Source organism: Apostichopus japonicus, chromosome 2, assembly GCF_037975245.1.
Source record: "Apostichopus japonicus isolate 1M-3 chromosome 2, ASM3797524v1, whole genome shotgun sequence".
Lineage (NCBI taxonomy): Eukaryota > Metazoa > Echinodermata > Holothuroidea > Aspidochirotida > Stichopodidae > Apostichopus > Apostichopus japonicus.
In genome coordinates this window covers 30,150,567-30,178,291 of record NC_092562.1, presented here as the reverse complement: position 1 = coordinate 30,178,291, position 27,725 = coordinate 30,150,567, and the positions used below count along the sequence as shown (strand labels likewise).

The window sequence follows — 27,725 nt, the reverse complement described above, 5'->3', positions numbered from 1 at the left end:
AAATGTGGGTATTGAAATGAAGCATTTAATCATCTTCAAATGGCATTGGATGTGCACTAAACAGACCACAATGTCACAATTGCCCTTTTTTAGCCTCTTTTTAACTCTGACTAACAGCCGATCAATTTGATAATGCTTGTGAGAGGATGTATGATGACGGAAATGGGTTGCTTGGGGCTTTGGAACAATAATTCTGACACCAGACTGCACCCAACCTTTTCCTTGTAAAGTTCCCAGAGAAGACAAGGAAAGAAATCAACTTTACCAGAATTGTCCCACACTGAAAGCCATCATACTCAGTGTACCAGTTCGGAGGGAATGTATGTGAAGACCATACTGTTGATATATGCAGCCGATTTGGTCCTAATCACTTGAATTCCAATTTCTATTCAAGAATGTATTTTTCGAAAATGGATGAATTTGTAAACCTTTGACCGTATTCATATAGCAGGTGTAGTTAACTCAGTCTCTGTTGTGTGCATTTGTGTTACGTACAGCCACGGGCAGTGTAGATAAACTCACTGCTTCTGTTATAGGTATATTGTTTATGAGCATGGGACAAGGAGAACAACCGTGGATCTCATGCGAAGGATGCGAGGGATGATGTAAGAAAACAAGAACTGTTCACTCAAAAGGCCAATACATTAACAAAACAACAATCCTCATTATAGACCAATTTTGAAAAATATAGCAGATAAACAAAAGAACCTTAAACAACAATTGCTTCAATTCATCTTCTGTTAGGGATTTCTAAGAGATGCTGCTTGAGATACCCATGGCATAGGCTGCCACCGATAGAGCAGTAAGCTACCTTCAACTCATCTGTGATTATATAAACACCTTTGTTCATCCATTATACAGCGGTACCCTTCCCTTAAATTCATCTGTGATTATCAAAACACCTCTAAGTAGGTTCATCCATGATAGATTTGTGCGTTTACCTAAAACTCATCTGCGATTATCAAAACACCTAGGTTTATCCATGATAGAGCGGTAAGCTTACCTTAAACTCATCTGTAATTATCAAAATAACTAGCTTCATCCATGATAGAGCAGTACGCTTACCTTTAACTCATTGATTATCAGAACACCTAGGTTCATTCATGTTAGAGCAGTAAGCTTATCTTAAACTGATCTGTGACCATCAAAACACATATTTTCACCCATGATAGAGCTGTAAGCTTACCTTAAAACCATCTGTGATTATCAGAACACCTAGGATATCAAAACACCATGTAGTACACTTTAACCTTTGTGATTTGTGATTTGTGTTTATCATTCATTTCATTTGTGCAATTCATTTGTGATTATCAAAACACCTAGGTCTATCCAGAATAGAGCATTACGCTTACCTTAAACTAATCTGTGATAATCAGAATTACACCCAGGATTCATGTTAGAGCTGTAAGCTTACCTTAAACTTATCTGTGATTATCAAAACTCCTAGGTTCATCCATGATAGAACAGTATGCTTGCTTTAAATTCATCTGTGATTACCAAAATACCTAGGTTCATCTATGATAGAGCAGTAAGCTTACCTTAAACTTATCTGTGATTATCAAAACTCCTAGGTTCATCCATGATAGAGCAGTATGCTTGCTTTAAATTCATCTGTGATTACCAAAATACCTAGGTTCATCTATGAAAGAGCAGTAAGCTTACCTTAAACTCATCTGTGATTGTATCCTCTGGGACAGAATTTTTATCCTGTAACTGCTTTGGTAAATCTTTGATTTTGACTCTACAAGCAACCACAGTTTTGGATTCTGCAGTTCCTGGAAGTTCCTCATAACATTCATCCAAAGACCTACCAATTGGTGATATATCAATCATCGGTAAGGGTCCTCTATCCCGGATGTTTGGATTACCCAAGTCACTCTTATCAAGTGTTGCTTTGCCAATGTCCATCACCTCACAATTCATTTCACTGCCCTTTATTCCTGGATTATTCCCATTTTCCACATCATCGTAACTGTCACTTTCCCTTTCTTTGTTAGATATTTCATATTCAACATAACCTCCATTTGAATAACCATCAGAGTCAGTGCAATTGCCTGTCTTTTCTAAAGCTGAGAATGATGTCTTCTTTGGTACTTCATATGCATCACCTTCTGCATCACCTGCATTAATTTCATGAGTTGTTAAAGGTATGTGTCTTGCATAATCATGAGATGGAGCTGTGTAAAAACATAAATCAAAGACACACTGCGATTCTGAAGTATCATTCAATCATGATCTTGTGAAGGAACTATAGAAACTGGATCAAAGACATGTTGCTATGAAGAATTCCAACATCAACATTTTTTTTTTAATCTGACTCGCTAGTATTGCACTTATGATTGTTATAGAAGTAACACTATTATCTTTTAATACTGTCAGTCATACTATCACATATATAGAGAAACACTGTTTAACATGAACTAATGTCACGTATCTAGAAGAAACACTGTTTATCATGTACCATGTATAATGTAGCCATAGTAACATATATCTATCAGTAACACTGTTATCATGTACGCTACTAATGTCAACCATATTATATCACATATATAGAAGTAAAGCTGATACATGTACTATTGTCAGCAATAGTATCACATATATAGAATAAACACTGTTTATCATGTACTAATGTCAACCACAGTAACACATATCTATCAGTAAAACTGTTATCATGTAGGCTACTAATGTCAGCCATAATTTATCTCTATATAAAAGTAAAATCAGTGGCCATTGGATTTTTTTTATTCTGGTTACTTTAACTTCATGGCAATATGCATGTGAGTTGACCAGTCAAACTAATGAACTCCAATTTTTTTTGGACAGTCTCAAAACCAAAAAGTTTGATCAAAATTGAGTCAAATCATTGCCTATAAGTGACATTACTGACCTGTTTAGTCATTTCACAGTATAAGGACTTTGTAAAAGTCCTGAGGATAATTGTTCTTCCTGAATGTAAATCTACAACTTTACCTGCAGTTGCTCCAGGATCTGATTTCTTCCTCCTGAGATACCTAAACAGTAAATGAAGAGAAAAGGAAAAAAGAAATTAAGATAGAAATTAAACTAAGTAAAGCTTTACCCATGAATAACAAGTCAGTCCAGTGTAGCCATTCTCAATCAATGCTCATTGGTAGATACAAATATAAATCATAGCAATGAATGAATTAATTTTTCCAAACAATTATGATCATTTTACAGTAGAGTTATTAATCATAGTCAGGAAATATAAATACCTTATGATTAAATAATATTCATAATTCTGTTCTTGCGAACGATTTGTACTTTTAATTCATAATAACGGATTTAATACTAGCTATGTTGTAACAACAAAATAATACGTTCTTTAAAAAAAATAAATAAATCAATGTAGAAATTGGCATTGGCTTCATATTTTGTGATGTGAAAATATTGTTAACTTGATTCAAAATCTTGAGTGATAAACATCAAAGATATCAATGGATATCCATACTATAAAACATTGGGAACAGTCTTACCATCGAAACACTAAGATGCCAATCACAATGGTAACAAGCAACACCACAGCAAGAATCGTCAGAGTTGGGACAAGAAAAGCAGCTGAAGAAGAGTAGAAAAAGTACAAAATGTCTAAAATACTCTAATATGTTAAGTTTTCCTGAAAAATTATCCATTGCTTAGGATAAGCATTATTTATGAAAGATGCAAAATTACAGTTACAAGCATATAGATACAACAATATAACAAATTAATGGCAATCAATAGTATATTCCTGACAGTAGACTCTACAGGATGATCTGTTTATTTACCGTTATTTGCATCTTTGGCCTCTGTTATCAGTCCAGGATCACTCCAGACAACACTGACATCCTAGAAAAGAAGAATGTATCCATGGTTACAATTCAAAGGATCATGATAATTAAAGTTATTTGAATAGCATATGTCTCTCAAATAGAATCATTTTCTAATCAAATGAGTTCTTATTAATATCAAACTGAATAACACCTTTAACCTGGGAGTAAAACCCAATACATTCTGTTATAAATATATTAGTCTATATTAACATGGGAATGTTAAGCTGCACATCTTGAGGAAATCAAACACTTATCCAGCATTTAGCAAAGCAACCAACAAATAACAACGGCTGCCCTCGTTCTTCATTTAGTGAGATTATATATGTATCCTTGTCACACCCATTCCACACCATGCCTACTCCTCTTCTTGAATTATCCTCATTGTCTAGTCTACGTTAATCTACTCCAACTTTAGACGATTGGTACTCCTCCTCTCACTGACACACCTTCCCTTCCATTTGCTAGGCAGCCAATTCTGCTGATATGCCCACTTGTCCAACTTCAAGCCAGTTCCAAGGAACAGCTTGTACTCTTGGCATGTATCAAACCACATTAATCCCTACCCATCCAACACGCATTATTCCTTATCCATTCACCCTGAATTAATCTACACTCATCCACCCCAAATTAATCCCTATCCATCCACCTTGCATTAATCTCCACCTATCCACCCACAATGATCCCTCTTTTCTTCCAGAAGCCTCAGAGGTCAAATTCTGCTGATATGCTCACTTGTCCAACTTCACTGCCAGTTCCAATGAACACCTGGTATTCTTGATCTTTACTCAAGGGTGCATTATAATAAATCCCGTACTCCTTTCCATCGCCAATAGTGAAAGACTGTTCGTTCTTAGATTTCTGAACTTCTGCTGTGATGTAATGACCAGGATTATCATCATAATTCCCGACACCATCAACATTTCTCTTGATCTTCTGTTGCCCTAGCTCAGATTTTATTCTTATGTAGTAGCCTCTGAAATGGAAAAGGATGGCATTAAACATACCAGACATCTAAAAAAGTGAAGAATTATTTTTAAATGCACTTATATCATCTACATGAGGTGATGCTTTCACATGCTACTACAGATACATATGGTCACACCACTATATGGATCATAGTCAGGGATGGTCACCTTGATCAGGCACAAACAGAAAGGTCAATATGGAAGGAAGTTTCCTTGTACAACATATAAATCACTTAATTTTCCCACCTGCACATTCTTTATATTTTATCACTATTAAGTTTACATATAGAGAGAAAAAAAACTATTAGAAGACTGCTTATCAACTGCAAAAAGAACATGTGGGTAAATGTGTAGAACTATTCACCGTTGCTGTGATTACTTTCTTTGTTGAAAATCAAAATTTTTTATTCTTTTTCAGTTAAATTTGCCTGAATAAACCCTCCCAGTTGTGGGTTGTGAAATACTATCCAATAGCAAATACATATGTGTTTGTGCACCTGCACTAGAGTAAATGACAATGCAACCTGGGTGTAAGACTTACCTCAACATTAGGTCACACAATGGTGGTATGTGCAAAAGAGAATGTGGGTAGCAGGAGAAGCCTATCTTCAGTTAGTGGAAACTATGTATACACTTCCACTCCTCTCCCTTTTATTCAACCTGAGACAAAGTATTTAATACACACAACCTTGCCCTTAGGGCTAAGTAGAATAGGCATGCCACAGAATGCATCATTTGACCTATAAAAGTTAACTATTTCATGTGTTTCTGGAGGATCCCAAATCCTCTTAGATAGGAGATGACTTCAATAGTCCCAGGGCAGTCCCTACCACAAAAGGTTCAGGACAAATTCGGACTATATCAGCAATCCCACAATAATAAATGACTTATGACCACACAGCAGCTGTTTATGAGATAATTAGTAACTTACGAGGCATACTGTTGATGGAGAGCTGGCAGAATCAAGACAGCAGTACCAGTCTCTGTTCCATGTATGGTTGCAGGAATAAATGGAGGTACCAATCCTATAAATGAAGTAAAAGTAATGGACAAATGATAGAAGTTAAAAAAACTTTTATTTAAAGCTTTGAATTACTGTGGGCCATCATAGTCTATTTTATGAAATGATGTCTGCTATGAAATGCTGTTGTTATTGATTCACTGTTTTCTGTAGAAAATTATATGCTCTTCTTGGTAAATATCTGGAAAAATGTTGATGAGGGGAATTCTATCTACACTCAAGTGTCAGACGACTAATGCATGTCACATATTATCCATCAACATAACCTACAGCAGTGTCCTCTGATATGTATACCCTTTCTTTTACATCACTACATCACAAGGAGGTACTAAATTTGTCCATATTTTATTAATTTTGCAAGGAGAAAAATTTGAAGACACTGAAATTGAAGACAAGACAAAGAAACCCTCAGTTTATTTACAAACTGTAACAATGCTGTCCTCGGCATCAGTCATGTACTGATCATAGATCTCACCAACCATATGATAATCTAGATTAGCAGTAAGAATCCACTGTTATTATTTGTTAGGGACCAGGAAGATCACCTGAGAATAAATTTGTCCTCTGTTATACTGACCATATGTCATTGCAGATAAACAGCTAGAATTGATTGTTATACAGATATGGCTAGAGACTATAAAGATTACCTGTGAACAATTTTGTCCTCTCTGTTATACTGACAACTTCCCCTTCCCCAGCAGATGTTTGGGCATTTAGCTGTATCTCATATACAGTAGAAGGCTCCAGGTCTGTAAGTTGATACACAATGTGTGCTCCTGAGTTTGCAATTTCTACTTTTGGACCAAATTCAAGGACAACAAATTGTTGATCATACGACTTCTGAATTGGTCGGTACTGAAGCTGGAGGTCAAAATGATGTCAATATTAGCACCTGACAAACCATCACCAGGTTCAAATGAACAATGTTACATCATTCATTCATATTTGAATATTGTTTTTCTCATAGAATTTGAGCTGTTGCTCCTTTAACATATGATCCTGGACTTATGAACATCTGTAAAGAAATACAATTTGGATTTAAACAAATATCTTTTTTCTAAGAAAGTACTTCAATTAAATTTCAAATGTTTAGTCAACTTTTATTTATTTGTGGGACTGATGCATTTACTTGTAGGGTATTTTCAACGCCAAACACTTTCTACAGCTCCTCGATGAATGCTAAGAGGTAAAAGCAAGTTAAAGCTTCACTACTTTATAGAGAATTAGGTACAATAGTAACCTTAGCAAGGGTTTCCAAAATGATCTAGTTTTAAGAAAAGCCACCCAAGATAGACTTTGGGCACACAACCCAAACAACCCCTTCCCTCTCACATCAAGTCTGTATTACACAAATGTGAGTACAAGCCTCTTGAAAAAGGAATATATATGACACATGATTGTGCTTAAAGGATGTGTAGTTGCACTGTGCAAGGTGTCATTAACTCCTGATGGATATCTTTTAAAGTATGTGAAAATTTACATGAGAAGTTAATAATACAACCACAAAATTGTGAGGATCATGCAACCTTTATCGATAGAAATCACTAAAGCAATTATAATTCTACTGGACCCATTTTACTTCTAATGGCCAAACAGACATACAAAGCCTCTCAATTCAGATCAATTATATTTAAAAATACAATCAAACTATTTGGCACTAATTCATCCAATAAAAGAATACTTTCAGAAAATGGACTGTTAATATAATATTGTTACCTGGTAATTAATAATGAATCCCCGTGGATTAACTGGCTTGTCCCATTCTATTGTAATGGAAGTCTCCATTCTATTAGTTAAAGTAACAGTTTCTGGTGGACCAGGCACTGAAAAGAGATGATAATGCAATAATATGTCACCAATATCAGGCGCGTATCCAGGATTTTCTAACCCGGGGGGCGCGAATTACTATCTAAGCGGAGCGCCACCATCGGTTGGCGCGCAGCGTACAAGAAAATTTCTGGTTTTGATACCCCCCAGATCACCGGAAACGGCACTTCTCGGGCTTGAAATGACCAACCAGATGTACACTTTTGGCCTGAGAACCAAGTATTTCCTAATAGTTTTTTTTCTATCCATAACCTTTTTGAAGATTGTCAACCCGGCACACGTCATGTTCGACCTGATCGCATCTCCTGTGGGTCTTTGCTTTTGTAGGTGATTCTACGTCGCGGCCCACAATACCCGTCAGCCCCACTTTTCAAGGTTTTAAGCCCCAAATTTGTTCAGAATTTGAAAATTCACATTTCTCGTGAATAAACTCACTTGAAAACATACCCATAATGTTGTACAAAATTTCATCTATGGACAACCAATATAGAAAAACTTCGTTCAACCCCTAACAGACCGGTCAAAATTGCACGAGTAGAGGGAAGTGTGATGCAGAATGTTGGTCAGAAATTTTCGAAAATTCAGACACAGTTAATTTATTGGTGTAGAAATATTAAACCTCTTTTAACGGCTATTATAAAACTTGGTTGAAGGAAATGAAAAATAACAGATATTCCCGAAACCGAACACTACACACACAGGCGTAGGAGGCGCGGCGGCAGTGGCGGAGCTAGGGGTATTGGTCAGGAGGGGCGAGAATGGTCTGTAGGGGCGCTTTCGACACTATCTAAGCGGAGCGCCACCACTGGTTGGCGCGTAGCGCACAGACAATTTTTGAGTAAAGATACTCCCTAGATCGCCGGAAATGACCCTTTCAGGCCCTGGCTATTTTGCAGATAAACGAAGAATAGGGTGTCATCGCCAAATTACAGCAACAAAATGTGGCAAATGTCAATAAGTAGATGAGAGCGCAATAAAAAAGTCAATAATCACGAATAAGTAAAAAGTGGTAAAGAGCTGAAAAAGGCGCCAGCAGTCCATTTGAGTCCGTCAGGGGGGCATCCGCCCCCTGACCGTATGGACGCTCCGCCATTGCTCGGCGGGGGTGCAGCCCCTAATTCGCCATTACTAATGTAAAAGAGAGTTTTGACATAATTGGACCTCCATGCTTTTTATACATCTACATGAGACATGTCGTTGTTTACATTAGCATCCCGCGGTATACTGCGCAATTTGAACGGACCGTACGGTACATGATGGCATGCGATGTAATAACCGATGCTTGCTTATATGGTATTGACATCGACACGTTGAACGCGCGCTTTGCGCGCGAAAATTTTTGGTTATTTTTTCAGGCAAGTCGGACAGTTTTGAGGATTTTCATCCTGAACGCCATTTTAATGCTCACTGATATGATGTGATATCTGCTGTTTGCGTTACAAATTCGAACAGGCGCGTAGCGAGGAATTTGCCAAGGGAGGGGCGAAGCCTGTAGGCAAATTATCTAAGCGTAGCGCCACCATAGGTTGGCGCGAAGCGTACAAGCAAATTTTGGCCGAAAATGTCTCCCAGATCGCCGGAAATGACACTTCCCAGGCCTTGTAAGTTGCATCTAAGCACTTTCTATTTTGAAATTACTTAGTGATATCATTTAAAAAAAGCGGAATGGGGGGGGGGCGGTCGCCCCCATCCCAAAATCTGTCATGTTCCCCGACGACACGGTAGAGTTCGAGACCAGCCACAGTTGGTTTCATAGCACAATTCTACACACGCGTTATGATAGACCATATATAGTATATATATATAGATCATTAGTGAGAGAGGAAAATGGAAACGTCAAAAAAATGGAGTTGTCGGTGTAAGGGGTAGGGTGAGGCACACTTTTACGAAATCATTGATCCGTCACTGGCTACCCTTCAGCGCTGTAATGATGTCACTGTTCCCCTTTCTCTTCCCGGTGTCTTCGCGTTTTTCTTTTACTCCCTCCTTTTCTCCTTCTTCTCTCTTTCTTCTTTTTCTTTTCCCTTCCTTCCTCTCCTCCTCCTCTTTTTCCCCTCTTTTTTCCTTTTTTCTTCTCTTTTTTTTCTCTCCTCTTTTTCTTACCCGGGGGGCGCGCGCCCCCAACGCCCCCCCCCTGGATACGCACCTGAATATGAAAGCTTAAAATGATACACATGATTCCTTAACATGTTGTATACAGGTATTTTGTAATTGTTCATGAAATACCATGGTAACAAGGCAGATGTTTAATACATGCACACACACATATGTAAGTACTATCATATATGTTTACAGCTGCCACTGTGACTGCATACATAGCTTCTGCCTGTCTTTTGACTACCAAGAGAAACAAGAGCACCAATGATGATGTGACTCATACCATTTATTGAGAGGTGAAGAACATTTTGTGCAGATGCTGCACAAGTGGAAAAGTTTCACATATAATGCAGCCCATTAAAAACAAAATGGCTGTGATGAACCCTTGGTGACATTTGACTTCAATTGTGTTGAGTAAGAGAACATGACCCAATACTACCAAGGTATGCCAGAGTTTGGTGATCTGTGATTGCATTCTTTACAAAAAGCAGCATAACACTGATATGTACACAAGACCCATTCGGAAAAATAAATTACATTTGACTTTGATTCCTGAACCAAACTAATGGCTCAACATCCATTGAAGATTATTGTGTACATATTTCATCATGATTTATGGAAGCTCAATGAGTAGAAGCAATATCCTAGTATGGTCAGATAGATACACCCTCGCTTATGCCAGAGACTCATGAAGCAAATAAGGTATGAGGTGAAAACTCTGATTAGTGGCATAACATAGTTTAAAAAGTAGTGAATATTCAGTAAAAGAAAGAATCCATAAACTAGCATAGCAAAAACATTGAACTTTCTACCATTTTTTTTCTGATATTAAAATTTGATGGGTATCTGAACCAGTTCTTGAATCAAAGCACTTTCCAGTTGGTACAAATTAAAAGATAAATGCATACATATTCACAACATAAAATCAGTTTCACTAATCTTTCATTGTACCATCACCACCCCTTCTCTATTCTGGCTAACACATCGCTCTCTGGACCAATTACCAATAACATAGTAGATCTTCAGACAATATATGAATATCCATGACACCAATTGTACTCACCATCCTCTTCTGTTGTAAATATGATGGCATCACTAGCTGGACCAATTACAAATAACTTAGTAGATCTTCAGACTATAAATGAATATTCATGACACCAATTGTACTCACCATCCTCTTCTGTTGTAACTATGATGGCATCACTAGCTGGACCAATTACCAATAACTTAGTAGATCTTCAGACTATAAATGAATATTCATGACACCAATTGTACTCACCATCCTCTTCTGTTGTAACTATGATGGCATCACTAGCTGGACCAATTACCAATAACTTAGTAGATCTTCAGACTATAAATCAATATTCATGACACCAAATGTACTCACCATCCTCTCTTGTTGTTACTATGATGGCATCACTAGCTGGACCAGATCCCTCTGATGTAGAAGCTGCCACCATAAATGAGTATTCAGTGAATGGAATGAGATCCACCAGAACCACCCCCTGTGATTCTATAGTTCCCTCTGTTATAGTTTTATTACACTGCAAGAGCTGGTACAAGTAGTTTGTGATAACACCATTCTGAGATTCACAGGGCGGTGGATCCCAATAAAATGTTAATTCAGTGGTCGAGCTCCCATTTTGTAGAACATTTGTCGGTGGATCAGAAGGCTCTGTAGATATAAAGCTTTATGTCAATTTGATGAACACACAGATCCCTCCAATCATTACAATTGGTTTGTGAGAGGGGTAGCATAATATAAACAAGATTGGTTCCGGTTATACAAGCACATATTGAAACATTTTCAAAGTGAGAATTAAGATCAGTACAATTGAGTATTAGTATTGAATCAAGTCATTAAGATTTCTGTCTAAGATTTTAAGAAGTACAATTTTAATTTCCAAATGAAAAATATATTCCTGAGATCAAAGTTGTCCATTAATTTTCATTCATTCTTGTCCCCTTCACACTTCCACATTTGGAGAATTATTTACTGTATTAAACTGAATGAAGTATCTCAGTAGAGAAATTGCAGTCAATCAGTCATACCAATTCTAGCAATTTGTGGACAACAACCGTAAACTAAATCGACCCATAAATTTGCCATTTAAGCACAGCCAATTTGCACAAGAATCAAATGGCCACTATGGTTGTACACAAAGTACAAGTACAACATAGTTCAGTGGCATGTACTGTGTTGCCACTATGGTTGTACACAAAGTACAAGTACAACGTAGTTCAGTGGCTTGTACTGTGTTTATGTGCAATTTGTATGCAAACATCATATGAGGCTGTATCAACAATTAATGTACACTGACAATACCTAGGAAATAAACCCAGAAAAAAGATTAAGTAAATCAATGTTGCTAAAGGGATTAAAACCTAGGTAAACACACATTAATTCTATTATCTTCTCTAGTTATGTGTATTGAAGTCATTTATCCTTGCAACTGACATTATGACAAAACATTCCCACAGCAGCACGAATTATTAGCATTGTTCTCTCTAGTTACTGGGATTAAAACCATTAATCATTTCAACTGAAATCATGACAATACATTCCCACAGCGGCAAAGATAAATACATCACATAGCTTTAGGGATTTATAAACAAGAACTAGTAGCTCATAGTGGTGAACTTACTACTTATGGTAGTTACAGCTGTCTTGGTGGACTCTGCTCCATTCAGATCTCCATTTGCTCTCACTGTCACAGAGTACTGAGCATAACCTTTAAGATTCCTAATAATGTGTGAAGTACTCATAGTTGAATTCTCTACTTCTTCTTCCATCACAACTGAAGAGCAGGCCATGTAACTCAAGAGACGGTAAGATACAGAGTAGGATGTAATTGAACAATTGGTGTTAGATTGGTCAGGTGGGTACCACATGACCTCAAGTTGGCCTGGAGTTTCTGCTTCAACCATCAAACTCCTTACACTTGGTAAGGCTGCAAAGATAATAGACGGAATTATGAAGTTACTTCATGGTGACTTCCAAAGAAGTGAAGACCACCACCATGTTGACCTTGCTTCCTGTGGGAAATATGAGGGCTCTGTAAATTCATGTCCAATGTGTTACAGTAAGCTAGGAGAAAAATAAATCTATACTTTTTTTTTTTTGGCTGAGTTTCATCATGAAATGAAATGTTCCACCTCATGCAGATTAAACTTTAGATTAAACTTCTGATTGCAAAGCTTCCTGCAAAACTTAACTGTAAGAACATGTTATCTATAAATATTTTTAGTGGGCTATCATATCTGGTACTTTCTATGATTTAATTCATAAAGGACACAAAGAGCAAGGCAGATGGAGCTGTGTTATGGCAAGTAGGAAAGGGGCAACGGAATTACATTTCCTGGTAATGTGAGTAAGCTCCTGCATCTCGCATCCCCAGGCTTCAATCTTGTTTTTGTATTTTGGACATGGTCTCTTATTGGATCTAAACTAGTGAAACTGGTGCAATACTTTTTGAAATGTTTTCATGCTGCCGACATAGCTTCTAGCAATGTCAAACTTTACAATACTTGCTGTGTAGATCTGGACAGAAATGTGTTCTTACATATCATGCTTGACAATGTACTGTAAAGTAACATTCATCCCAAGAAAGACTGTCATATTGTTTTACTGACCATCCCACAATCAGAGGGTGAGGAGAATAGTTGGGAAGAGGGTCCTTGCCTGGTAGTTGAAGTTTCCCTTTAGACGTTTTCCCCTATGTACTGCCCCCATCCCTTACCTCTTTATACACACTTACCCAAAGAGATATTTCCACTAAAAGTGAAACTAAAACTGCTGACCATACTGCAATATACATTCCTACTGAGTGTTTTCAACGTCCAATTGTATCATTTGTACCATATAGAAAATAGTCAATGGTTACCATAAACATCAGCTTGGACATTTTCCTCACAACTGACCCCAAAACTTAAAATAAAAGAAACAGAAGACCTAAGGCTTTCTATTCTAACTTCCTGCAAATAGTTACCTTCTGATGTAGTTGTGCTGTTTACAGGGTCACTGAATCCCTCACCACCATTAGAGGCTACAGAAAGTCGATAGCTATGATGTGTACATGGAATCAGTCCATCAATAATTACAGATGTTTCCGCCAGATCCACATTCCTGACAAAGAGCCAGCTTGAACCATTCCATTCTTGTAAGTCAACTGTAGTACTGGAACAGGCTGTATCAATTCCTGAAATCTAATTATGAACAAACACATACGCTTCATTTGTGAAGGAAAAAAATGGATAGATCGGGAGATGCAAAATGGCTCAAAGCCCAGTGCACCTCTATTAACCATATTAGCTCCTAAGGTTGGAGGGTGAGGATTGATTAATATTTTAAGATTGATGTTACTTAATATGCACAAGAAAAATGTTGGAAATACCAGTAAGTTAATGTTCTTCACTAAGCACCTGATTGGTGTGTGACTGCAAATCCCTCATTTAAAACATGTTACTGCAAATGCAATACAATCTCTTCATTACACTACAAGGAGATGAAATTACAAACAAGAGTTTATACAAGCAACAAAAAAATATCAATCAAATTGCAAAGTTAGAAATGGAAGAAGATATTGAGGCTTCTGTGGGAGTTTAAAACAGAACTTGTGGCTATGAAGATGACTGAATAAAACAATTGATTCATATAGGTGTGAATACACCAGGATAAACTTATGTTTTTTGGTTATGTCGTTGATATCCCATTAATGGAACTGAATGATTTTAGATCATCTAATGATTGTATCCTTCTGCAGGTATGAACATATATCCTGAAATCACCTCAATTGACATGTCATTTATGTGTACATATCCCTTTTCAACATATATCATCCCCATGTGCTAGTGATGGAACAGGGAGACCAACTAAAAAGTTAACTACCTGGTAAAGAGAGAAATTCCTAAGATATCCCTAACATCATTCTCCATTTTCCATTAAAGTTTATTCCGGGTAATAAAAGGGACGAAATCTTTCATGTGTGTTTCTCTGTTATATCCTTATTTAGTTATATTTCCACTATCTTTATGTGTTTAACTGTAAAAGAAGAGAAAGTCTTGATCAACTGCATTCGTTTACCGTGACTTGTGCACACTACTGTATAGCCTATTAAACCAATCTCTCTGCTTTTCATGCTTGCAATGTAACAAACCATAACCTTTGTACTCTGGGCATGATATTGCAGTGCTGCATAATTACCATAACTTTCTTACAAGTATATACTGTCAATTATCTCCAAACGTTTAACTATAGCAATTTTATGGAATATACCCCAAAAATGCTTTAAGGGACTCTTCAATCACGCTAAGCATGTTTTCACAACAATAATTCCAATATTACATTGTACTGTTAGGCTTGAAAGGCCGTAGAGTTGCAGTTGCAAGTTACACAACTTTCACTAAAAGACATCAATGGTGGAAAGCATCGCTTGTATTGACTTTGAAAAGTAGGATATGTGCTAGACCTAACCAACCTGTTCTTTCATTGCTTCTTAGCTGCAGACTAAGAAGCAATGAAAGAACAGTTTGGTTAGGTCTAGCACAGTTAAAGTAAATATAAGTATGCAGCCTTGCAGAATAAATCAGCTGTTCACATGCTAAACGAACGGTTTTTAACAGTTATATTATACACATGACCTAAATCCAATTGGCAAATGAGTACCTGAGACAATTTTTTGGACCAGTTATGAACGCAGCAGTACAAACAATTCTACGTACATCCTAACTTAGTAACTTATCTGGTACATATATGGTTAGAACTTAATGTTTCTTATCAACACTGCTAGCCTCACATTACATTAACGATTCTTGTTACAGCATGTTTACTAGTTTTAATAGTATTTACCGTGAATGTAACTGATCTTGGAGTGATGGCAGTTGTTAGGATTGGCTTCTCTGGTGCTGTGTATAAAAAAGGATTTCAATCTTAACTTAGACCAACAATTATTTAACTTAAGAAACTATGTCAAGTTTGATGATGCAGCCCATCTACAGTACATTATAAATTATGAGGGTTCATCATAAATTATACAAACTCATCTAAAATACAACCAAATTTGTAGCACTATTACCTCATTTCTTTAAATTCAAATATTATATCTCATGGTGACACAATATTTCAAGTATTAAAATTTTACCTTGACACAGAGTTCGCTGTCTCTGAGTGTTACAAGGAGCTCCTTCCCCTCCCTGTCCTTCTCTCACTAGTATTATCTTAATTTCTCATAGATTATCTGGCTGTAGACCAGTAAACTGATAAAACTCTCACCTTGACACAGTGTTCTCTGTCTCTGAGTGTTACTAGGAGCTCCTTCCCCTCCCTGTCCTTCTCTCGCTAGTATTATCTTGATTTCTCATAGATTATCTGGCTGTAGACCAGTAAACTGATAAAACTCTCACCTTGACACAGTGTTCTCTGTCTCTGAGTGTTACTAGGAGCTCCTTCCCCTCCCTGTCCTTCTCTCACTAGTATTATCTTGATTTCTAATAGATTATCTGGCTGTAGACCAGTAAATTGATAAAACTCTCACTTTGACACAGTGTTCTGTCTCTCAGTGTTACTAGGAGCTCCTTCCCTCCCTGTCCTTCTCTGACTAGTATTATCTTGATTTCTCATAGATTATCTGGTTGTAGACCAGTAAACTGATGAGACTCTTACTTTGACAGTGTTCTCTGTCTCTGAGTGTTACTAGGAGCTCCTTCCCCTCCCAGTCCTTCTCTCACTAGTATTATCTTGATTACTCATAGATTATCTGGCTGTAGACCAGTAAACTGATGAGACTCTTACCTTGACACAGTGTTCTCTGTCTCTGAGTGTTACTAGGAGCTCCTTCCCCTCCCAGTCCTTCTCTCACTAGTATTATCTTGATTACTCATAGATTATCTGGCTGTAGACCAGTAAACTGATGAGACTCTTACCTTGACACAGTGTTCTCTGTCTCTGAGTGTTACTAGGAGCTCCTTCCCCTCCCTTTCCTTCTCTCACTAGAACTATCCTGAATTCATATTGAGTGTATGGCTGTAAACCAGTAAACTGATGAGAGAGACCACCTCCTCTCCTAACTTCCATGAAACTCTCTGTCGTTCCTTCCTCTCGATGTTGAATCCTATAATCAATGATAAGTCCATCTCCAATGTCCGTCTCATGATTCCAAGCTGGCCAAGAGACAGTGATACTGGTAGAAGTTACATCAGAGAAAACTAGTATGCCAGAAGCATCGGCATATACTGGTAAACCTGTGAGCAAATAATAAACCAATCATGTCAAATAGCCTCTTGTATCCTGTATCCATGTTTACACTGAATATTAACTTCTCAAAGAATAAAAACCCTAGTAATTCATCAACACTGCCAACTTGTGAATCCATTCACTGACAATAAAGTTAAAGTACAGCAAACAACCTCCTTTACATTTTCTAAAGCTGTTTATAATTTATTGATTCTGTACATGAGGCTGATTTACTTTAGCCTGAAAATAAATCTACTGTGGCAAATGAAATGTGCTGTCCATGTCTTCCACAGATAGCATAATTCTTTATTAATACTAACCATAAGGCATTAGCAAGATGGTATTCATAAGCTCAGTACCACTGATGGAACAAGTCACTTCCCTGCCTGCCTCTAGTGTTATACCCACTACCTTTGTTTGATTATAACCTCTTGCATCTTCATCAGCAGTAAGTGAGGTACCAGTAGGACTCAGTACCAAGTCACTCTGTGCTACCAGAGGGTTCCTAATAACAGTACAGGTCACGTTAGCTGCTTGACCAGGGTTCACTCTGACATATGTTAGGATGATGTTCCCTGCACCATTTTCTGGAATAAAGAATTATTCTTGTGATGTTAACTTCTGATTTAAGAATAATAGTATGAATGATAAAGTATTACCATGGCCTTAATTGCAGTGTTGGTCCTATGTTCAACTTAACTCCAAACATAAAGATAAATCTAAGCCAACTGTTTGCTTAGAGAAACAAAAAGTATTCTGTTCTTCTAATAATGAAAACTTTGTTAAGTAACTTTTGTGAACGTATGATAACAAAGCATTCAAATTAGGAGCATTTGCATCAAAATATAAAGTAAACCAAGTATGTGATGGCACTTCATCACTTTTCAACAATCCTCCCTTCTTCCAATGATTATTTTCACAGAAAACTTAATTTACTGCTTACTGGTATACTTAATTTTGTATCCTTTATATTAAATTCTTTTTTCAAACTTACCAAGTCACTTAACCATTTAAAGAATGCATGGCTCTAATGTACTTTCTTGATTCTTGATTAATGAACATCCTCATAAGCAAACTTCCTGTCCCTGATGTGTAACTTAACCCTGGTCATTGGTAACTTGTCACCCCTACACACAAAAGTGTGCACAATTCAAACAATCTCTCCTGGGTCACCACAGTGCACCACAGCCACGTGTCCACTGGGGGACTTCCCATAGGGTGCAGCCACAAACCGGCGCATGCAACTATATCTACAGGTCACCTTGCAAGTCCCCATTTATACACCTGGGTGAAGAGAGGCAATGGAGATAAAGTGCCTTGCCCAAGGACACAACGCAGTGATCTGGCCAGTGATCTGGGGGCAAAGATCATGTTCGTCCCACGATCTCGGGACGAACAGCCAGCAGTTTGCTCACTTAAGTTGGCTCCTAGAAGACATCTCAAAATTATCGAATTCAGGCAAATATGAGTGGAATATAAGGTAAAAAAGGTGGAAGGCTTACTAGGAGAGTACTAACGCATGCCCAAAAAGCCTTAACAAGAATACATAATACAAAGGCCAACAATGGGAGACTACATTTTTAAAGTCCAAGTCTAAATAATACAAAAAGTGTACCTTCATCACATGCTATCCCAGTCCAGGGTACAGCACACCCGTGGCCACAGTTAGCCTCAACTTCACTGCATGCATCCCCTCCATCGGAACAGGAGCAGGGTAGGTTGCAGAAGTCACCATAAACACCAGGAAGACATGGAGCATCTACCACTGATGTAATTAGAAGAAAAATATTTGACGTGGTACTTTTCTAATAAACACCACAAATAAGTATTTTATAATTAATAAAATGGAAGCCATCTTGATACACAGTGCACGCAGTGTTTTAAACTTAGAAATATGGTTAAACTTCAAAGAAAATTTTAAAGCAAAAACAGTTTTATCTGTTATTCCTTAAAAGAACAATTTTGCCTAGTGAATCAAATATAGGTCCTTTGGTTTTAGAGTTGTATGCTGACAAATGAGTTGATGCTAAATGATCACCATCTCTCAGTTTATTTTATATTTACGTTTGTGTAAAGTTTACCTTTATTCTAGGCTTAACCCACATGCAGTACCAACATACATTATGCCAGCCTTTACTGCAGGCTACAGTTATCTATGCTAGCTTTAGCAAGGCCTGAGGTAAACATATACCAAGAGGCTTCCCTTAGTAGGCATTGGTTATATGTGCTTCATGCAATGCAATGATCCTAACACCATCGGACATGGAAAAGTATACATTGATTTCCAGACCGTTCAAACTCCAAAATCAAAGTAAGCTTGTTTTGCCAAATAACAAAAATGCTCTCACTTTTTGATGATAGGTGATTCACTACATGTCAAAACTGTCCCTTCTTTTTTAGTTCTAGGTTGTCTGTAATGTCATCATCGCTTGTTTTGTTTTTTTAAATCTGTTATAGTTAACTTTTTGCTGCACATCATTTGGAGTTCCACAAGACACTCATTTTCCTGTTACCTACCTTGACAATTTGTTCCTCTCCAGCCATCCTCGCATTGGTTATCTTCACACACACCTGTGTCTAAAGCACAGAGAGAGTTATCTGCACAATGACACTCCTGTTTACAATCAGCACCAAACTTCCCTCTTTCACAAGCTATGGAAATGAACAAAACACCAAGTCTGATGATGTCAGCATCCAAAACTACAGGTTTATTCTCAATTTGAATGCAATTAACTTAAAAATCTCGAGAGAATGAGACTTTTTATATCAGAGCAATGCATCTGTGAAAGACTGAGTGTTGCTTTCATCTAACCTTAATATAAATCTGTTTTACAAAAAGTGTTGAAAGTCATCGTAGGGTGCTCTGTTGTTCATGTGAATTTAGAAGTGTATGTTAGACATTTAGACTTTAACATGGACTAACACTTAACCATCGTCCTTTATGAGACGCATGTATGCCAAATATTAAAGAGACGTAAACTATGAATGGTGATGTTGTTTAGCTTGATGGGGATGTCGTTTTTCAATAGCATTTTATTTTCAGTGTTCGAATGGATTCATAAATTTTTTTATATATAATGGCAATAAAAAGTTGCTCAATTTGACAGCACAAATAGACCAGGAAGATACTATTTAGTGCAGATTTGTTGCTTGAATATGCTGGTTGTGTTTGTCCCTTTAAAGTGCTGCTGAATACCAGTAAGAGGCACGTACACTTCAGACGGAATTGCTCCTCATTATAGTAGGCTCCCTTTAATACAACTTGTGTGCTTCGAAGTGCAATGGCATTTATTCATGTTTTGAACATCTTGTATATTCACAGATATCTCCATCAAATTAAACATGACAATTTATTTGACCTGGCCCACTGCAGCTTAAAATATTGCTGCGACTTACTCCAAGCAATGTTGCAGAGAGGAGATCAATTGTGTTTATTAAAATATGGTGGTATAAATACTTTTAAGAGCCAAGTATAGGCCTATGTATAATGTTTGGTCTATATCATTTTAATTGAGAACCAGAACATTTGCATGTGCTCATGGATTGTCCTCAAATGATGATGATATTGCCAATGAATTTAATAGTTATTTTCCTTCAGTTGCTAGTGATTTAGCTAAAAAGCTTCATGCTGGGGAGCATACTCCATTAAGTTATGTTAATAGCAATATTCCAAATTCTTTTGTGTTTTTCCCAACTAATGTTGAGGAGGTAAAATTTTAGCTGTCTAAATTAAAAAATGGCAAGAGTCCTGGTTATGATAATATTATGAAATTCTAACGCATGTAGCTGATATTATTTTAATACCACTAACTCAATTATGAATTTGCCTTTTTCAAGTGGAGTTTTTCCGTCAGAGCTGAAAATTGCGAAGGTAATTCCACTTTTTAAGTCTGGGGACCCGAAACATTTCTCAAATTACAGACCAATATCTGTGTTGCCTGTCATTTCTAAAATCATTGACCGTCTTGCATATATAATAGACTTTATAAGTTTATTACAAAACATAAAATCCTATATATACAAACCAATATGGTTTTTGCAATAAACATTCTACTTATATGGCTGCTTTAAGTCTCATAGATAAAATTTAAAGAGGTTTGGAACATAGACTCACAACTGCTGCCATATTCATTGATCTTTCTAAGGCTTTTGATACCATTGATCATCGTATCTTATTAAATAAATTGTTTGCCTATTGTGTTCGTGGTACCGCCCATAACTGGTTTAAACGTTATCTCCAAAATCGATGTAATTATGTACAGTGTAATAGTTCCCACTTAGATCGTATCCTATGTAATATTGGTGTACCACAGGGTTCTACACTAGGACCCCTATTGTATATTCTTTATATATATAAATGATATTTATAAGTCCTCTGTGAACTCAACTTTTATCTTGTTTGCTGACGATACCACAGTATTCCCACAAAATAAGGACTTACATGATACTCTTGCTGAAGCTGCTAGTGATTTCTCAAACATTTCTGACTGGCTCAGAACAAATAAACTTTCTCTTAATATTCTAAAAACAAAATTACTGATTTTTGATAACAAGGTCAAAGACTCTAGTAACATTAATGTTATACTGGATGGCCATCAAGTTGATGCTTCACCTCATGCTAAATTTTTAGGGATAACCATTGATGATAAGTTGACTTGAAAACAACACATCTCCGAGGTCAGCAAGAAGCTTCCCAAATCCAATGGTGTGATCAATAGACTAAAGAATTTTTTACTTAAGAAGTCACTTTTTACCCTGTTTAATGCTCTTGTGCTTCCCCATCTCAACTATAGTCTTCTTGTCTGGGGCAATACACAGTCAACTCTACTTAACAGTTTAATTAAGTTACAGAAACGTGTTATTCGCAATATAAACCAGACTCATTACATCTCGCATACTGCTCCTCTCTTTATAGACTCCAATACATTAACTTTATATGATTTGAACAAGTACCAACTAGGTATATTTATGTACAATTTCATCATGGTCTTCTCCCACCAGCTTTTAATAACTTTTATGCTTACAATTCTAGTTATCACACTTATAACACTCGTTCGATGAATATGCTACACCATCCTTACTCTAGAACTAGTCTTAACCATTCTCAAATTCGTAGCAGAGGTGTAATCTTTTGGAATTCTCTTAATCATGTCATGTCATTTCTCCAACACTCAATACTTTTAAGAACAAACTAAAACAATACCTACTGCATAGCAATCCATCTTAGTTGTACTTCCTGTTTTTTTTTTCTCTTATGTTTCCTTCTTTCTCTTTTCATAAGATATTGACTTTGTTTTTTTTTTGGGGGGGGAGGGGGGGTGGTGGGGTGGGTGATGTATTTTGCATTTTCATTGTTACAAAGGGACCAGACCAGAAAAGTATCCGCTTATTTCTGGTTCCTCTACTTCCATCTCACATATATATTATTTCATTACTCTATATTTACTGTATTTGATACCATCTATATTTATACTATACTGTTCAAAATGTAAAAAATGGATTGAAGCAAATAAATTCAATTCAATTCAATATATGTTCAAGGAAGTTTGACCGTTGTCTTTACAAGTCCATCTTTGCTGTGACATTAGTCCCCAGTGACGTCTTTAGCATGAAGATAAATGCTTGGTCTTTGTTCCAGTCTAGGATAGGCCTCCTTAAATTAAGTAGTGAAACACATAAACCTCTTTAGGCTAGCTCTAACATTAGTAGTTTCATGCGTTCCCTCATTTTGCGTAAGCTGCATTAAGTACGGATTACCCATCTATAAAAATCAGTCAAATAGGCTAGGCTAGAGCCAATAGTTTTAAATGCAGTAGGTCATGAATTGTAAATTCTTTGCATAGGATATGGTGGGCAATAGATGACCAAATGGACTGCTTGTTATGTTCTTTTGTAATCAATGCTTTATCAGCTTTGGAAGGTGGCACATATTACTATGTATGTTACACTCAGACCCGGAAGTTATAATGTGCATGTGTCACTGTGTCATCTTACATCCAGTAAATGTACTGTTATCAGGGTTTTGAGATTAAGCAGCATTTCTACTGCAGTTTCAGTTGCTTCACTTGTTGTATTGGTATTTGTTTATAACTTGTTTCCTTTCTTTTCAAGTTAACGTATCAAGATGTTGCATATTTTCAGTTGAAGAGAAATGAATTTCAGAGGCAAGTACTAATAATAATAAATTAGCAATTTCTGTTTTGTTCATTAAAATCTGACTGAAATGTATATTATTGTACAGCATGCATACTCATTAGCCTGTTCATTTATTTCAAAAGAATCAAAACCTATTTGTATTGATACCTTCTGTACAGTTTAGTCCTTTATAGCCAGCAGGACAGAAACAGCCAAGAGGATCAGGATAACAGATGATTGCACCCTGACATCCATCAGCATGGTCATCACCAGAATCATCACATATATACTCAGCATTCTGACCAAAGACATTCCTGCCATGAACTGTTGATCAAAACATGATCAAGACATTAGTGACCTTTACAATAGCTGATGTATCAGTGACATAATCTTACCTATGACATTCCTTCCTCCTGCTGTTAATAGGAGGTAAAGTTGGATCCAGAAATATTGATAAACATGTTGATGAAAATAAAAGCACAAATAGAGAGAGAAAAGCTAATAGATCAGTGACAAATCTGACCAAAGGTATTCTTGTCATGTACAAATGAGTGGAGACAATTAAAGTGCAATACCCATAGTCATAATGAAAATTAATGTTATATCTCAACTGAAAATAATATTTCAGGCAACAGTCTAACTGATCAATCACACAATTTATAACATATTCCAACCATGTACAGATGATATGAGGGGTAATTATTATATATTTTATGTTCATGATCCAGTCTCAGTGTAGGACTAGATATCCTCTACTGCAGTCAATTGTTAATGAGAAACACAATGAGGAGATAAATATAGTAATTATTGAAGGTTCTCTTGAATGAACTGTAAGGGCAAAGATATCATTTGTGAGATCAGATCCTGTTCTCAGCCAGCATCAAAATAGCAGGATCTGATCCAGATTAGAGTTTTGCGGGATCTCTGTAGTCAAGTGAATCCTGGTATCCCGATCCTTGTATTGACTATTCCCGATCACAGTGCAATGTGTAAATACTACCGGGAGTGGGAAAACAACAGGTTATTACATTAGTTTCGGTATCATGCCCCGGAATTCCTGGGGCAGCACACATAGATGAAAGTTGAGGAAAATCCAGGTTGTAGTTACGATACTGGGATTCATGTTGCAACACTACCGGTTGTGTGAAATTTGCACTACCACACAAAGCTAATCCAGATCTGAATAGCATTTAAACTACAGTCTTGATCTCCACGTCGAGAACAGATCAGGACCTATGGTAAAAGCACCCTTAGCATGGATATAATCAATGCTTTTTTTTCCAAGGAGAAAATTAGAACTGAATAATGACATCACCTGTGTTCCTATAGTAGCTCGTCCAACAGATTAACGATAAGTTAAAGTACAAAGGATTGTTGACATCATGCATTATACTTTAGACAAAGAATGAACTTACTGTTTTCACAATTGTTTCCACTGAATCCCGGAGGGCAAAGACACAGACCACTTAAATCTGAGCAAACTCCTCCGTTAATACACGGTTCACATGTATTAGTACAGTCAGGTGGACTCCACATGTTCTCTGGACATTCTACAATTATTGAAGAGTGAAAAATATCTCAGTATGATTGATCAATGAATGAGAAGTTTCTGCAGAGTAATTGAGTGGTACTTACTGTAGCAATTGGGTGTGTCGGTATACATTATAAAGCAAAAACAGATACCTATATACCAGCTGACAAATACCTGGTATTAACAGGTATACCAGGAATTTTTGCAGAGCCGCTACTTCCAGCTCACTAACTGTACTATCGAACATATCATGAACCATATGGACACTAGCCTTAACCTATAACAACGGTTTTCCCTTTAATATTTTTTTTTCCATTGTAGAATCTCATTTAAAGATTTGATAAAAATGAAAAAAAAGTCCAAACAATCAGTGTTGTTTCCATTTCTTTCATTTCAAGCTAGACCCTATTAAAAGTATTATCAATTCAAACCTTTACCCAACACTCATATCCAGCGACTGGATTGCCATTCCCCCTTCTAACGTTATCATCATACTATTTAATACACTGATTAATGGTATCCAATGAGAACCATTGTATTGGAATCTCTTAGGCCTTAGCTTTCATTCCGCGATCCCTCTTCACCGTGTCTCAAACCAACCACAAGAAAGATGGGCCTACATGATCTACTGAATGTTATCAGCACTGTACTGTATAGTACTAGCAAACAAAGTGTACCTTGCCTATAACACACTAACAGCACTGTACTGTGTGTGGTACTGGCACACAATGTGTACCCTGCATATAACACACTAACAACACTGTACTGTGTGTAGTACTAGCATACAAATGTGTACCCTGCCTATAAAACACTAATAGCACTTTACAAAGTGTGGTGATTTTGCTTAACTCATGGTTCCCATTAAGCAGACCTGTCAACCTGTTTGACCCCAAAATAGGGAGAATAACATTTTTCAGGGCCAAAAAATAGGGAGAAAAGGGGAAAATAGGGAGGTTGGTAATTTTCAACTGAAATGATGTAAATACTCCTAAATAAATAGTCTACAGTACCGCTCATGTATAACTGGACTTGTGTACGCGCACAGGATCGTATAAAGACATATAAACAAATACAATCGCGTATAAAATCGTTGACAAACAAATTGCCGCGTAGACACCTCGTATAATCCCTGTACAAGTTTATTCGCAGGTTATGCTATTGTGCTTAATGAATAGGGATTAAAGTCGCCGAAACAGAGAGAGATGTTTGAAACAGCCGTTCTTAAATCATAGTTTAAGACGTGATATTCACCTAGCATCCAAGAGGACGCAGGTAAAGTGTGTGCTGGCATAGAACTTAACTGTTTTTTGTCGTATGCAAGTAGCCTACATGCGAACTGCACACATTAGGTACGCCGCATGCAAACAAGTGACAATTTGTGTTTATTAAACTTGGGCACCATGGCATATGCACAGTGCATGCCACTCTACTGTACTGTATTCAGGACTCGACCAAGGCCAACATACAATAACGACATTGGGCGAAGTGTGAGAACTGACAAAGCAGCCTGATATTGGTTGAGAGTCCTGCACAGCACTGTGTCAGTCGTAACGTGTTTGTAAACAATCAATCTAGTTTTAGATTACACTTATTACGCGATAGGCATAGGACTAACTGTTCGCTATTTTCAGAAATTTCGCGAGTGATGAAACATTAAAAAACCGGGAGAATAGAATATGAAACCGGGAGATTCGGGTAAAAACCGGGAGTCTCTCGGTAAAACCGGGAGAGTTATCAGGTCTGCTGTACTGTGTACAGTACTAGCACACAAATGTGTACCCTGCATATAAAAAACTAACAGCACTGTACTGTGTGTAGTACTAGCACACAAATGTGTACCTTGCCTAAACAGTTCAGCACTGTATTTGTACCCTGCCTAAACACTAACAGCACTGTACTGTGTATAGTAGTAGCACACAAATGTGTACCCTGCCTAAACAGTAACAGTGCAAATGTACAGAACAGTCCACTGCAGGGCCCAGTCCAACTACAAGCAGCAGCATATAATGGGTATGGGACTGTCAACGTAAGAATTAGGATACAAATGTGCAGAATGCATATAAGGACGACCACACCAGGTAAAGATCAAATTTACAACGAGGGTTGTGCGCAGAGTCGGTATTCATATTGTAGAAGATGCTACTACTAGTAACAATTGACAGACCTGTATGAATTGTGCTGAATCAGTTTCTGCCCAAAATAAATGTTTAGAGCATTTGACAAACCAGGTGCTGAAAAGGAACTATGCTGAAGTTTTCAAGAAATTAGTCGTAGCAAAGTGTGGGTATCACAACATGACTGGGGAATTTATCTGTTTGTCCCTTCATTGATCTTTTGTCCGGTTAGCTCTCTTGGTATGTGCTATGAATCATCTATGGTGGTGATCTGCATAAGGTTGGTACACACACAGCACATGCAACAGGTGCAAGGGCTAAGATTGTGCAGCAAGAATGTTTACAGTTTCGGACTACAGGGAGTGGTCAGTTACTGTACAGATGTTAAACAGTACTGTAGCAGTGGCAATATTCTTGAGTTCGCGTAGATTATCTGGCTCTGTATTTTAATCAGGTACTATTTTTAGCAGGTACCTAAAGTTTTTTTCGTGGTGACTAGCGTGACATATTTACTAAAATTCCTCTCTATTTGATATCATTCAACACATAAGAATTACATGGGAGAAGAGCATTCATGTAGTCAGTGAAGGTATGCCTTAATGCTTACAACAGTAGAGAAAAAATATTTATACCTCAAGTATTGGGGGTGAAATTGGCCAAAAACTAAACTTGACTTGCGTGACAGTTACTATAAGCGAAAATCAGAATGCACACACAAATGTTTGATTTCTTATGTCTTATTAAAATGTTTCCAATAACTTTTTATAATCATACCGAAGTTGAAAAACACCTCTACCTCAATTGCTATGCAACTTTGAGAAAATGTTGTACGCATGAAAATAACATTGAAGATGTATTGTGACTCGCGTGACAAGAAAACGTGACTTGCTTGAAAAGTTCACTTTTCGGATAGTTCTAGACCAAATGCAGTAGTGAATCGAAGGTATAGATCTTGCATTGGGAAATATATACCA

At 37.1% G+C, this 27,725-nt stretch overlaps 1 protein-coding gene across 1 annotated transcript in view; it reads right to left on the bottom strand.

Moving 5' to 3' along the window:
• Positions 1-27,725, bottom strand: part of LOC139955788 (uncharacterized) — a 491,243-nt gene that overhangs the window by 207,774 nt on the left and 255,744 nt on the right. Inside the window, exons 9-11 of the mRNA XM_071955163.1 lie at positions 24,522-24,656; positions 23,275-23,430; positions 19,489-19,623 (exon numbers count right to left, since the gene is read on the bottom strand). Coding sequence (XP_071811264.1) covers positions 19,489-19,623; positions 23,275-23,430; positions 24,522-24,656 — 426 coding nt within the window. The remainder of the gene's footprint in view (positions 1-19,488; positions 19,624-23,274; positions 23,431-24,521; positions 24,657-27,725) is intronic.